The sequence below is a fragment of the Rattus norvegicus genome, chromosome 5 (assembly GCF_036323735.1).
Source record: "Rattus norvegicus strain BN/NHsdMcwi chromosome 5, GRCr8, whole genome shotgun sequence".
NCBI classification, from domain to species: domain Eukaryota; kingdom Metazoa; phylum Chordata; class Mammalia; order Rodentia; family Muridae; genus Rattus; species Rattus norvegicus.
The window spans coordinates 142,431,436-142,445,905 of record NC_086023.1 but is presented as its reverse complement, the minus strand read 5'-3'; the positions used below and the strand labels follow the sequence as shown (position 1 = coordinate 142,445,905).

At 49.8% G+C, this 14,470-nt stretch overlaps 1 protein-coding gene across 5 annotated transcripts in view; it reads right to left on the bottom strand.

Annotated features, from left to right (window-relative positions):
- The window catches only part of Epha10 (EPH receptor A10), a 36,046-nt gene that overhangs the window by 14,400 nt on the left and 7,176 nt on the right, over positions 1 to 14,470 (bottom strand). For 2 of the 5 annotated variants that reach the window (NM_001395095.1, XM_039109629.2), the window contains exons 4-6: positions 7,498 to 7,653; positions 6,702 to 7,052; positions 1,707 to 1,840 (exon numbers count right to left, since the gene is read on the bottom strand). In NM_001395095.1, coding sequence (NP_001382024.1) covers positions 1,707 to 1,840; positions 6,702 to 7,052; positions 7,498 to 7,653 — 641 coding nt within the window. Of the gene's footprint in view, positions 1 to 1,706; positions 1,841 to 1,932; positions 2,172 to 6,701; positions 7,053 to 7,497; positions 7,654 to 14,470 lie in introns of those variants that run through there. The other 3 variants (XR_005504408.2, XM_063287440.1, XM_017593293.3) reach the window with 3 other exon arrangements.

The following is a 14,470-nucleotide window of genomic DNA, read 5'->3' as shown; positions in this document are numbered from 1 at the left end:
CCACCTGGATGGCTGACGAGCCTCAGAGAAAGACCATACTCACCACACGGCCCCACCTGCTCCCCCTCCTCTCAGCCAGCAGCTCCCCATCCTGGTCCCCCAGGCCCATATGTCCAAAAGTGACTCGGTGACCCTATTTTTTCCCTGGGCACCCCAACTGTCACAGCTCTCAACAGATGTCTATTAATCAAAGCCATTATTTGACTCAGCAGAGCTCCACAGGCCGCTGAGGGAGTGGGATCCTGTCACACTGGGGAGGAAGTTTCTCTTTAATGAATTAATTTGCATAAAAGTGAGGCATCATTTCACAGAAGATCATATCTCAGAGTTAAAGACACCAAATTGATGGGGAAGAGAGCAGGGGTTGGGAAACGACTCCATTCATCAAATCGCAGCTGAACGGTAACCGCAGATTGAAGATGCACCAGAAGAGAAAGGTGGGTGTGGAGGCACATGCCTGTCAGCCCAGCGTGTGGGCAGTGGAGGCAGGAGGCTAGCTGGGGCTAAGGAAGACCAGATCTCAAAATAAAAATAAATAAACCATGAATAAAAGAGGAGGAAAAGAAAAGAAAAGGCCATAAGGCTTTTTGCGAGGAGAAGCATTTGTGAGCCTGAGGTGGGGGATGGGACAAAATTCATAAAATTCAGCAGAAGGCTGGGTGTGGCATCACACCCACCCCCCAACACCTTCAACCCCAGCGCACAGGAGGCAGAAGCAGGAGAGTCCCTTCAAGACCAGCCAAGACTGCCTCAAACAAGCAAGCAAGCAAACAAAAAAAACAAAAATAAACCAGCAAAAGTACCTTATAAAAAACAAATCAGACTGTGTGGTGCACACATACAATCCCAGCACTGGGGAGACAGAGACAAGAGTTATCTCGACAGAGGTCAAGATAAATTCAAGGCCAGCCTGGTCTACAGAGTGAATCCCAGACCAACTAAGGCTCCACAGAGAGAACCTGTCTCAAAGCAAACAAAAAAGTATCTCATGAGGAGGCACTGTCTGCTGTAGAGAAAGCTGGGGATGGCGGTCCAACCCTACTGTCGAGAGGCTGAGGCAGGAGAACTACTATGAATTCAGGATCAGCCAGGACTACATGGCAAGACCCTATGTCAAAAATAAAAATAATCCTATGGAATTGACAATGAGCATTTATTATTTATTTATTTATTTAGACAGGGTTTTTCTATGTATCCCTGGCTGCCCTGGAACGCACTATGAAGACCAGTCTGACCTCCAGTTCACAGATCTGCCTGCCTTTTCTTCACATTGCTGGGACTAAAGGTGTGTGCACCACCATCACATCCGGCTTAGTGTACACATATATATCTCATATATAATATATTTAACATACATAAGAATGTGTGAATTTAATAAATGGTGCACCACTCACACCCCTTTATAGTAAGCCACAGAACATTCCTGGAACATTCCCCAACCCCAGCCTGGCAATGTGCTCCTGCGGCACACGACCCTTTCCTTCGCAAAAGTGTCTGCAGATCATATTTGTAAACTTGGCTAGACAGGCAAAACAGACCTGTAACCAGACAGCTCTTCATCTCCGCTAAACCCTAAGCCAAGGGGTGAGCTGGAGCTGTCTGTGGGTGAGGAAGGAGAGAGAGGAGGAAGGGAGAGCCTCAGGAGGCCTCGCAGCTGAGCAATAAGACTAAGGAAGGGATCTAAGCGGTTTCCTGCTGGGACTCACCTTCTCGTAGTAGCGGATCTCATACTCAGTCCTGTTGGTTCCGGAAGCTCCAGCAGGGACAGGCTCTCTCCACGACAGCGACACGCTCTGGGGCTCCACGCGGTCCCTACGGATTTCATCCTCCTCCCAGGGTGCTGAAAGTAAGCAGAGCAGGATGCTTTCTTGGACGCACTGCCCACCAGCTGTGGGTGAGGGCGGAAGGGATGGGGCATGCATAGGGGGATCAGGGGTTAGATGTGGGCGTGGCCTGTGGGGCTTGAGGATTCAGAGTCTTGGTGGGACCAGAGGCTTAGGGAGAATATCTGGCCCAGGCTTCTCTCACTTTCATTGCCTACTGGGAGGGAAAGCCTCCCTTGCCTTCCCAGTTTACCTCGTCCTGCTTGTTTCTCATCCTTCAGTCTCATTCTGTGGTTTGAAGACCTAAGAGAGTGTGTAGCCCAGATTGGCTTGTTCACGGTGGAATGGCTGCAGACAAGCGAGGGTTAGAAGAAAATCACCCCAACATGATAAAGGACAAACGTGGGAAGCCCACAGCAAGCATCGCACTCAAGAGCGAAAGACGGGGAATGTTCTGTCTGGAGAAAGGCCAGAATGCACTTTCACTGCACTATAGCCAGAACTCTAGCCAGAGCATCCAGGCAAGAAAAACAAACAAAAGGCGGCTGGGTGGGAATACACAAAGGCATCATGGGATGGCATGATCTTAATGTGGAAAACTCTAGAAAGAATTCACAAAGGATTCTCGAGAACCAGCCTCACAACATGAAGAATTGTATATGAAGGCTTCAGGATGAGACACAGTCAAGGGCTTGATCAAGTTCACCAGCTGGAGTGGCTGGTGACCAGCAGTGTCCTGTACAGGCACGAGGTCCATGAAATAGTGCAAAAGCAGCATCAGATTCTGGGACACCAGGGAGTCAGGAAAAAAAATAACTATCAGATAGCGAAGGGCAGAGGTAGAGAGATAGCAAACACATACACTGCCCTTTGACAAGGGTTTGAATATGGCTTCCGGTCTCACGTGGTATACCTGACCAGTAGGCCCAGTCTCTGCTCTCTTAAATTTCAGTGATGCCTGTGGATACAGGAGCCAAAACCCACAGTTGACGGCTGATTGCTGGTATAGGGGACAGGGAGGGAGTTTCGTATTTTTAACCTCTGTTAAGCCAGTGGGACTGGATGGACCCACGTGGCTGTAGTGAACCCTAGGCTACACTACCTACAGAGTGGTACTGTCTCCCATCCTAAAAATAACTTGAAAAATCCTTTAGTCTTTTCCCCAGTGCCTGACCCTTTGAAGAAAGCAATGTCTTTGTGAGCTGGACAATAGCAGCCTGTCACTCCGCCACACAGCTGCTGAGCTGACTCTCCCTGCCCCCAGCAGGCTGAATTCACTTGGAACTGCCTTAGAAGTAGAAGAAGTGAGCTTCCTAGGAGGTGGTAAAGCCCTTTGTAGACCCAGATGGGGCAGAGTCAGGGAGAGGCAAGAAAGTTCACGTTTGAACTTTGTATGCCAAGAGCATCAGATGGCCAGGGGATCCACAGCCCGGCAGAGTTCCATTTGGACCCCTCAGAGATACATTAGATGGAAGGCTGATAGGCCCTGAGAAGGAAGGGCTAGTAAGGTGGCTCGGTAGGTACAGTACTTGCCATACAAACACAAGGATCTGAGTTCAAATCCCCAGAAACCATGTAAAGATTTCTAGTACTACATGCTGCCTGGACAGTTAGCCTGGCTTCCAGAGATGCCCTTTCTCAAACAAGGGAGGTGGGCACCAGAGGATGTTCATATACACACTCCGCACCACACACATAAAATCATATATACACACACTAAAAAAAAAAAAATCCTAAAACCTCAGAATGACCCTCAGCTGTCCATGATGAAGTCAATCACCGCCTAAGTTGCCAGGAAAGAAACTTCTAGGGAGACCACCAGCAGCCTGCTTCCTTCCCTTAACTGAGCTCTGATTTTGATTGTGGCGGTGTGTGTGCGTGTGTGCGCGTGCGCGTGTGTTCTACTCATGTCAACCCTGCCTGGCTGCTCTAAGACATTCCTGTCCTTCAGCGTCTGTTGCTTTAGGGTTGGGTTTACTTCTGTTCTAGCCAATAAAAGATGTTAGCTAAGAGGAGAGAGGTTCAGCTGGACGGGGCAGCACATGCCCTTAATCCCAACACTCAAGAGGCAGTGACAGACAGATCTCTACATTCCAGTAGCTGGGGCTAGCACTACTCAGAAAAACCCTGTCTCGGCAAAAGAAAAAAATCAGGGTGACGTCTTGTAATCTTGTAATCACACCTGTAATCCTGAGCAAGGGGATTGCTGTGAGCTTAAGGCTAGCCTGGGCTAAAGAGTGTGACCTTGTTTCACTTTTTTTTTTTAAAGATAGGTGGGGGCTGGAGAAGTTGCTCAGTGGTTAAGAGTGCTCACCGCACCCACACTAGGTGTCTCACAGCTGCCGCTGATGAAGCTCCAGGTGTCAGACACTCTGGCCTCGAAGGCTATTCATATAACGTAAATTTGTTCAGGCACACATGCATTTAAAATTAAATAAATATATCTTTAAAAAGTTTTATTTAGGGGCTGGGGATTTAGCTCAGTGGTAGAGCGCTTACCTAGGAAGCGCAAGGCCCTGGGTTCGGTCCCCAGCTCCGAAAAAAAGAACCAAAAAAAAAAAAAAGTTTTATTTATTGTATGTATGTGAATAGCTCTCTTCAGACACACCAGAAGAGGGCATCAGATCCCATTACTGATGGTTGTGAGCCACCATGTGGTTGCTGGGAATTGAACTCAGGACCTCTGGAAGGTCAGTCAGTGCTCTAACCACTGAGCCATCTCTCCAGCCCATAAATATATTTTTAAAGATGTATTTATTTATTTTATGTATATAAGTGCTGTATCTGCATGTTCACCTGCATGTCAGAAGAGAACAATCATATTATAGATGGTCATGAGACACAGTGTAGTTGCTGGGGATTGAACTCTGGACCTCTGGAAGAGCAGCCAGTATTCTTAACTGTTAAGCCATCTCCCCAGCCCCCAAATTAAATATTTTTTTAAAGGACCTGGTGTGATGGCACAAAATTGTAATCGGAGCTCTCCAGAGGCAGAGGCAAGCGGATTTCTACGAGTTTGAAGCTAGTCTGATCTACATAGCAAATGCCAGACCAGCCAAGACTACACAGGGTGTGCAGGCTTGACCAGTCTCAACTGGTAGGACTTTTGTCTAGCACTCGGGAAACCCTAGTTTGCTTCCTACCACCATATAGACTGGGCCACTCCTAAAATTCCAATACTTGGGAGGTAGAGACCAGAGCAATTCAAGAGACCAGTCTTGGCTTCATAAGACCCTACCTGGGGCTAGAGAGGTGGTTTAGGGGTTAAGAACACAGGCTGCTCTTCCAGAGGACCTGAGTTCCATGCCTAGTGTCCACATGGCAGCTCACAACTGTCTGTAACTCCAGTTCCAGAAATCCAGTGCACTCTTCTGGCCTCTGTTGCTACTAGGCACACGCATGGTACGCAGACAGATGCATGGTACACAGACACACATGCAGGCTAAACACTCATAAACATAAAATAATGGAAAAGACCCTGCATATATTATATATATTTGTTACATATAGTAATATAATATATAGAGTTTTATAGAAATAGTCATAAGTATAAAACATTGTGGCGATACATACTAGTTGGGTTTCTTTGTTTTGGTTGGTTTGTTTTTGTTTGTTTGTTTGTTTTCCTTTTAAGTCTCTCTATGGAGCCCTGGCTGTCCTAGAGCTCTCTATGGAGACCAGGCAGGCCTCAAACTAACAGAGATTCTGCTTGTCTCTGTCTCTCACATGTACCTACATTGAAGGACCGCACCACCTTGATGCCTGGCCATACTTGTATTCCTTGAGACAAAGTTTCCTGTGGCCCAGACTGAGCTCAGACTCACTAGTTGGCTCAGAAGGACCTTGAACGCTGAGTGCTGGGGTTAAACACACCTCTGTTTCCTTTCTTCCTTCCTGGCTACTGGCGAACAAACCCAGTGCCCGGAGCATGCTAGGCAAATAAATACCGAGTCCCTGAGCTACTTCCCCAGGCCTTGTTTAAAATGTAAACGCAAAAGCAAGGGTTAAGTCTCCACAGAGACAATAAAGAATAGAAGTGTCTCAGAAAACTAGGTAGATTGAAAAAATCACTCTCAAAATTCCTAGGAAAGGGATTAAGAGCAGAAAATGAGGAAGGAAAAAGTGTGGGAATCAGGAAACGGATGTACAACCCAAGGCTTAGGGCTCGGGTTAAGAGATATAGTGGGAGCTCTACTGAAAGCAACTGCCAAGAACACATCCCCAGGAATAAAAGAAGAAAGTGGGGATCAAAGGGCCTACTGTGCTCCAGCCAGGCGAGAGTGAAAAGAAAATCCATATTGGCTATGTTTTCATTTTCGTCAGCAGGCTAAGAAATTATTCAAACACCCCTGTGTGTGCCTATCTATACACTCAGGGTACAAAAGAATGAAAATCACCCCAGGCCTTGCTGGAAACCCAACTGACAGGATAGGGTCACAGAAGACAGGGAAGGAGGGTCACACACCAATCAGATAGGAGAGACTCAGAAGCCACCGCACGTGCTTATCCATCTTGCAAAGGGCACTCGAGGGATTACTTGAAAGTGTGCACCAGAGGAGAGACAAATCAGAAGTAAATGTCAAGGATGTGGAGGGTGTGGTGTCAGAGGTGGTTTTCATCCCACAGGAGACTCAGAAACGGGGCAGTCCAGCCACTCTGTCGCCCGCCTTCTGAACCTGCCTGCGTCCCTGCTCCTGCAAAGTGGCCGAGTTAGCAAAGGGATGGAAAGGAGAAGGGAGGACACACAGGCACCATCTGGGTCCGGGGTTGGGGTGGGGGTTGGGGTGCAGCCACGTGGGTTCCTGAACTCCTTGGGATGCTTGCGGGGAACTGCAGCTGGGAGTCGGGGTCGGTCTCCGATGGGGCGCGCGGCCTTACCCCCGGGTCCGGTGGACACGGTGACCTGCGCATAAGTGGCTCCCGCGGCAGCCGCCGGGCCCGAGACGCCGTTGAGCGCGGCCACGCGCACGGTGTAGCGCGCGCCCGGCCGCAGGTGCAGTAGCGTGGCGGCGCGTTCCCGTAGCCCAGCCTGGCGCGGGACGAAGGCCACGCGCGGCCCGCAGGGTTGGCACGCGCCCGCCGGACCGTCGCGCCCGCAGCGCAGGCACAGCAGCGAGTAGGTGACGTCGGAGCGGCCACCGGAGTCCTCAGGCGGCAGCCAGCGCAGCCGCAGCGCCAGCGGGGAACGGCTCAGGCTGTACTGCAGGTCCCGCGGCGCGGACGGCGGCCCTGCGACATGGGGCGGCGCTGAGTGGGGCCCAGAGGGGACACAAGAGCGCGAGGCAAGGGGAGGGGGGCTCGGGCTCCCGGCGTGGGAGCAGTATGGAAGGAAGCCGCCAGACGTGGGGTGCTAGCAGCGCGGGTACCGAGATCGAGGGGACTAGGATGGGGACGTGGCCACAGGGAACAGAGGGCAAGACAGAAAGAAGGGACGTCCCAGCCAGGCTCAGGAAAAGACATGGGGGGATGGGAAGGTTACTCCCCAGACGGCCACCCATAGAGAATCCTGACCCCCCTCAACTCCATCCTCCTGGATTCCTCCAGTCCCAGGCCCAGATTCTCAGGCCCACCCCAGGCCTTCTTCTTTGCCCTGTCAGTCTAATTTGCAACCCCCGCCTCAGTAGTCTGTGGGTGGTGTCCCCCCTTCCCATGCCCAGCCAGGAGGGAAACTCACGAGTGCAGGAAGCTGAGGGCGGGTCGGTGGGCGAGCGAGCATAGGTGTCCTGGCACACACAGAATGTAGAGGCATTCTCCAGGGCCAAGCTGTGCTCCGGGCAGGGTGAGCAGAGGGGCCGCCTTGGGGACACCTTGTAAAAACCTGGGGGACAGGCTGTGGGAAGGGGGTGGTGAGAGAAGTCTCCTTCCTGACCACGCCCCACCCTGTATTCTTGCTTTTCCTGGACTACGGTGGGGAGAACGGGTGACAGCTCTTAGCTCAGTCTCATGTGGCTGTGTGTGCAGGGGATGGTGACATAGCACTCCTGTTAGTACATTTGACTTCATCTCCGTGGTTACAAAGAGGAGAGTGAGGCTGGGAGAGGTTAAGCTGTCAAATGCTCCACCATTAGTGGGATTCCCACCCCAGCCTGCCCCTTTCAAAGTCTTGGCACCACTGCTCTAAGGTCAAAGATGCTATCCTGAGGTGAGCAAGAGAAAAGAAGGGAAGGGCCTCCAGGGGCTGGGCCCTGTTACTCAGGGACAGATACATAATCCCACTTATACAGACACACAGACAGGCAGGCAGGCAGTCATGTACTCACGTGTACACACACACACACACACACACACACACACACACACACACACACACACACACACACACTGGACCCAGTTTGGAGGCAGAGATGGGCAGGTAGAGGGGTGAAGCTGCCTAGTGCTCTAGTGGCTTCCTAGATTAGCCCTAGCATGACTGTGTGCTCAGGATGCTTGCCGCCCTTGCCTTCACTCACCCAACCCTAGGAACGGGCTGAAACTCAAGCCGGCACAGGTTCATAACTGCCGCATCACGCACACATGCATTTGCCGGGTGGCCTCGGGCATGTTGGTTAATCTTCCCGAACCTTGTGTAGAATACCAGCTTCAGGAGGGCGGACTGAGATAAAAACACTGATAGGATCTGTGAGGACTGCAGTGGTGGTGATGGTAGTAACTGCTTCTCCCTCTCAGACCCAAAGAGGAGACAAAGAGACACACACTTTATCGACTGACTGACTGACTGACTGACTGACTGACTGACTGACTGACTGCATCTCATGCAGCCCAGGTTAGCCTTCAATTTTCAGTGTAGCTGAGGATGACCTGGACTTTTTGTTCTTCCGTCCTTTCCTGAGTGCTGGGGTTGCAGGCATGACCATGCTCTCATTCTATTTTGTTTATTTGTGTGTGCAGGGGTTGTGATTGTCCGTTTGTGAACGTGTACAGACCAGAGCTCCACGTCAAGTGTCTGCCTCCGTCACTGTGCAACTTAGTTTTGGAGACAGGCTGTCTCGCCAAACCAGAAGCTCAGGGCCTCAGCTATTCTTGCTGGCCAGAAAGCCCCTGGGATTTGTTGTCCCCTTCCTGTGCTGGGGTTACGGAGAGCTCTGCCATGCCTAACTTTCTGTGGATGTTGGGCACCTCCACTTAGACCTTCAGACTAGCACAGCAAGCCTTTCCCCCAGAGCCATCTCCCTGCCTTAAATGCCCATGTTAAGAAAGGGTCTCGGTTTGGTTTGGAGTGGCTCCTGGACCCTCCTTCTGTTGTGCTGGGTCCTCACCTGACTCCCTGGGCCTCCCTCTAGACTAGCTAAGGATGCAAGGCTGGATCCAAGAAGACAGAACAACAGCAGGGAGGGAGACAAACTCTCGGGAAGAATGCCATTCCCAAGAGCCTGAGATATTGTACTGTCTGAAAGGTTTAGACTTGGGAGAATCCCACCTTACCCAGAGTCCCCTGGAGCATAGCTAGGGAATGGGCTAACCAACCTCTTTCCTTTAGCACAAACTGAAGCTCCACTACCCCTGTGGACCTGTGGGTAGTCAGAACCAAGACTTGAAAGCTTGGTGCAGTTTTAGCTTTGCTTCTTTGGGCTGAGGAAACCGTCAGTCAGATGGATATTGTGATCATAGCCTGCCGACTGCTTAGAAATAGTGGAGAGAGTTTGGAGAGGTGCCCTACGCGTAAGTCTCAGGGTACTGGAAGGAATGTAGCGGTACCATGCTTAAAGAGGAAGAGAGATGCTATCCCACCTGTGGTCTTTGTGGCCCCATCACAGACAGTTGTGGTCCTCCCTACTCTGAGAGGCCTCGTCTAGGAGAATGATGTATGGAAGGACAGACTCAGGACAGGACTCCCTGACAGCCAATACTTTCCTCTCTTCAATGTCAAAGTCAGAAATTCAGAGGTCGTCCAGTTTAACTCCCTCTAGTCTGGCCCTGAAGAGATTTTTCACCAGCTTTGCTTATATACCTCATGATGTCTCCCTTCTTAGGAGCTCTACCCTTCTCAGGTTGCCTTTGCCACCAGAGAGAAAGGCTAGTTGTAGGAGGAGCCCACGTTAGATGATGTGTGTAGAGTCCACCCTGTCACTCCACCAGGGCTCTCAGCGTCAGCAAGCAGGCGGACCCACGAGAGACGTGATAACAGTCCGTGTTCCGTAAAGGGAAGCCAAATCTCACCGATTCCTATGGTGGCTACCGAAGGACCAAGAACCAAGGTCACTAAAGAAAGAGCAGGACACTGAGCAGTGGTGACACACGCCTCTTAAATCCCAGCACTTGGGAAGCAGAGGAAGGCAGATCTCTGATTTTGAGGCCAGTGTGGTCCACAGAGTGACTCCCAGGACAGCCAGGGCTACATAAAGAAACCCTATCTCAAACCAAATTAGATAGCAAGATAATCATATTAACCATAATCATAAAGACCGGGGAGAAGAGACAGCATCTTCAGCAGAATGTTGGTTTGATAGAATCTTTGTGTGTGAACATATTTCTCCTCCTTAGCTTTGTCTCCTCCTCCTCCAGCTTTGAGAAAGTGTCCACTTAGCCGCAAGAGACACTTGGACTGCCTGAAGGTACCAGGGCAAACCTGACCACTTCTGGTGCCTTCCTAACCTCCAGCAGTCCCCACCATGCCTACACCACAGACTCTCTGAACACCACAGAGAGCTTCTAACCCATGATGTCTCGCATCCTCTTCCTCCTGGCTGCTGAGTTTTGTATCTCTCTAAAGCCCAGATCCAACAGCACCTCCCTTGGGAAATTTGCCCTAAATTTCCCCCATTTCCTCCACTGCCCTGGACACAAGTGACGCCATTGCAAGCAACTTTTATCTGGTCTCAGCTCAAGGAGTGGGAGCACGACACAAACCAGAGGTCTCTAGTTGCTAAGCATCCACGAGTTTATCATCTGCTATGAGCCAGGTTCTAGACTCTGCAGACACACCATAAAATCGACACGAATCTGACTCCCCCGCCCTGTTACAGACGACTCCACACCCGGCAGAGCACACAGAAAGGTCCTGAGTTGGTAATTTCCCCAACGGCTGGTTATGAAAACCACAAACACCTCCGTCTGACTGATGTTCCTCTCCTGCAGTCTTAGAGGTGGGGACAAGCCACCCTCTGTTTAAGGACAGCTAGCCATCTCCACTCTGGACCCCTGGCTTCCGCCCCTCCTCAAAGTCGACATTCCTATGGTCTTTGCAACCCTCTCTGCCAGCTGCCTTTTTCCAGTGATGTCACTACGGGGTGGAGCAGGAAAGGAGTCCATTACCAAGCAGGCATAAGGGCTCTGACTATAGACTATTTTAAAACAATCCTAAAGCTGACTAAAAGTTGTCCTGTTTTATATTAGCAACATGCGTCAGCAATTTTAACCCACGTCAGTAATAAAGCACTCCTTCCTCTTGAACAGATCGCTCCCTGCACACATTTGGTATGCCACTGGCTCTCTCCCCTAGCATATAAACAAGTGTCTCCGCTCTACAATAAAAGCCCTCTCTCTGTTCAAACAATATGTTCACACACAAAGATTCTATCAAGCCAACATTCTGCTGAAGATGCTCTCTTCTCCCTTCAAATCCAGGCTTCTTCTAGAGTGTTCTCTCTCTCTCTCTCTCTCTCTCTCTCTCTCTCTCTCTCTCTCTCTCTCTCTGTGTGTGTGTGTGTGTGTGTGTTTGTGCACATGTGTGTGGTCTCACATAGCTAAGGATGCCTCCTGAGGGTTGGGTATAGGATAGACATGTATCCTTATGACTGGTTTATGTGGTAGTGGGATGGAACCCAGGGCTTTGTGGATGGATGCCAAGTGAGCCACATCCCCAAGATTGATTCTCTACCAACTGAGATATCCGGGATCACTACACATCTAGATACTTTGACTCTGGCTCCACAGGGCTCTTCATTCTTCATCGGACTGACTACAGCTCATTCTCTCTATTGCTCAACTGCAATCGTTCTTGCCAAGATCACGTGACCACTATCCAGCCCTCGACTTGCCTGAGTGCTCACCATGCTCTTTTCTGGATGCTCGTCTCCCTGGACCACCACGGTATCGCCTTCCCTTTTCTACCCTTCAGTCTCTCAGCATCCCTCTCCCAATCTCTTTCTTTTTCCACAGGATCTATTATGTATCCCTGGCTGTCCTGAAACTCACTATGTAGACCAGGCTATCCTAGAACTCACCGATAGCTGCTTCCTCTGCCTCCCAAAGGCTTGCATTAAAGCAATGGCTCTCAACCTATGGGTCTCTACCCTTTGGTAAATATCTCCAAGACTATTTACATAACAATTCATAACACAGCAAAATGACAATTACGAATGAAGTAGCAACGAAAATAGCTTTATGGTTGGGGGTCATCACAACATGAGGAATTGTATTAAAGGGTCATGGCATTAGGAGAATTGAGAACCACTGGATTGAAGGCATGTGAAAACCACTTTTTAAACAAATGTTTTTGCTAAATAAATAAAATACCCAATAAAAGAAAAATACTTTTGTTGGGTATAGAGTTCACAGCTTTTGCTAGGTGAGCTATTTGACTCTCTGGGGTCTTTTGTTCGTTTTTTTAGATTAAGTGTCATGTCCTAGGGCTAGCTTCAAATTCACTATGTATCCCAGGGTGGCCTTGAATCCTAGTCCTCCTGCTCCCACCTGGGTGCTGAGACAACAGTCATTCTACGCCATGTCCCCCATCCCTCCCTCCCATCTGTCTTCATCACTCAAAGATGGCTGCTACCATCTGAGTTCACAGCTCACAGTCTGTCTCCTGGACTTCTGGGTCCACCCTCCTTCCTTCCTTCTGTCCTCCAATGCTTCCCCTCCCCCATCCTTTCTTTGCTGGTGCAGCCTGAGTGCTCTTTTGAAAATATAAATCTGAACATGCTGGCTCCCCTCCTCACTGGCCTGAAGCATAAAGCCTCGAGTTCATCATTCTCCTGTGGCCCTGCCCCTTTTCCAGCTCATAGATTCTCACTCCCACGTGCCCGCCACAGTATCCACCCTGGCTTACTTATTTAGTACCAACCACTCTGTTCCTTTTTGTCACTGTGCCTGTGCAGAATGTTCCCGGCCACCAGGAAGCAAAGCCTCCCTTTCTCTGGAAAACTCTCCCCATCCTCAGATCTGGGCTCTCTGTGGGTAGGACTCACACCATGGTGGGATGGTTTCACATTAACTGTCAACCTGCCATCTAGGAGACAGGCTTCTGGGGACATCTGCCAAGGATCGTTTAAGGATAGAGCCATTTCTAATGTCTGTGAGGGATTGTCTTGACTGAGTCAATCGAAGTAGAAAAACCCATCTTTTTGGTTTTGAGACAGGGTCTCTTTACATAGCCCTGGCTGTCCTGGAACTCATTATGTAGTCTATGCTGGCCTTGAACTCACAGAGATCTGCCTGCCTCTGCCTCTTGATTGCTGGGATCAAAGGCCCATGGGGACTGTGGGTGGGACCACTTCCTGAACAGGACTCCTGGACTGAATGGCATGGAGAGGACAGAGGAGCGCTAGCAGGCATGAATTAATTCATTGCCCTCTGCTCTTGAAAGTATATATAACGTGACCAGTTCTCTGTGGCTTCCTCACCTCAATAGACTGTAACATAGATAAGCCAAACAAACCCTTTCTTCTAAGTTGTTTTTGTCAGGCTAGCTATCAAAGCAGCAGAAAGAAAACAGAGACACATGAGAACTCCGAATTTCCACTGACCATCTACCACATCCCACTGTCTGCCATGGACCCGGGGCTGCTGAGATCAATGCCTGAGCTCAGAAACACATCCATGCATGTTCACGTCTATTTTGGTAGACCACTGTAGTACGGGCATAGAGCACTCAGTGAGACCCGACTGTTTGGGAGAGCTCAGAAAGGTTCTTGCTGGGGTTGGGGATTTAGCTCAGTGGTAGAGCGCTTTCCTAGCAAGCGCAAGGCCCTGGGTTCGGTCCCCAGCTCCGAAAAAAAGAAAAGGAAAAAAAAAAAAAAAGAAAGGTTCTTGCTTCTGGGTTTCACAATAACCACAGGTTTCCAGAGAGGAGACGGTTGTATCCATCTACATACACAAGAAGATACAGCTGGAGATGAGCTATCTCCAGGCTATCTGAGCGGGTGACTGAGTAGGGAAGCTGTCCTGGTTGGCTCTGTCAGTTTGACGCAGCATAGTGTTACCTGAGTCTCAGTTGAGAGATTCCTCAGATCAGAGTGGCCTATAGGATGTCTGGGATGGATTGTCTAGATACAGGAGGACCCAGCCAGCTGTGCGAGGTACCATTCCCTCCCCAATCACGTGGTCCTGAGCTGCGTACAAAGCTAGGTAAACATATGAACCAGAACCAGCAAGTGGTCTATCTCTATGTTCATGCCTTGAGTTCCTTCCCTGACTTCCCTCAATGATCTGTAAGCTGGAATCAACCCTTTCTTCCCTTGGGTTGTTTCTGGTCGGAATGTTTTTATCAAAGCAACAGATGAAGTGACAACACCAAGCTTAGTCGCTTCCTCTGACACCTACCACTCTGCAGCTGTGTTATAGCATGTATCACTTTCTTATGAGTTTAAAAAAAATCAACTTTCGCCCCTTTCCATGGAGATGTGAGGTTTTCAAGAGCCGGGTCTGTGTCTGATTGGTTTCTATTGCCCTGACACCCAGAGAAAGACCTGGATTAGAGTGTGGAT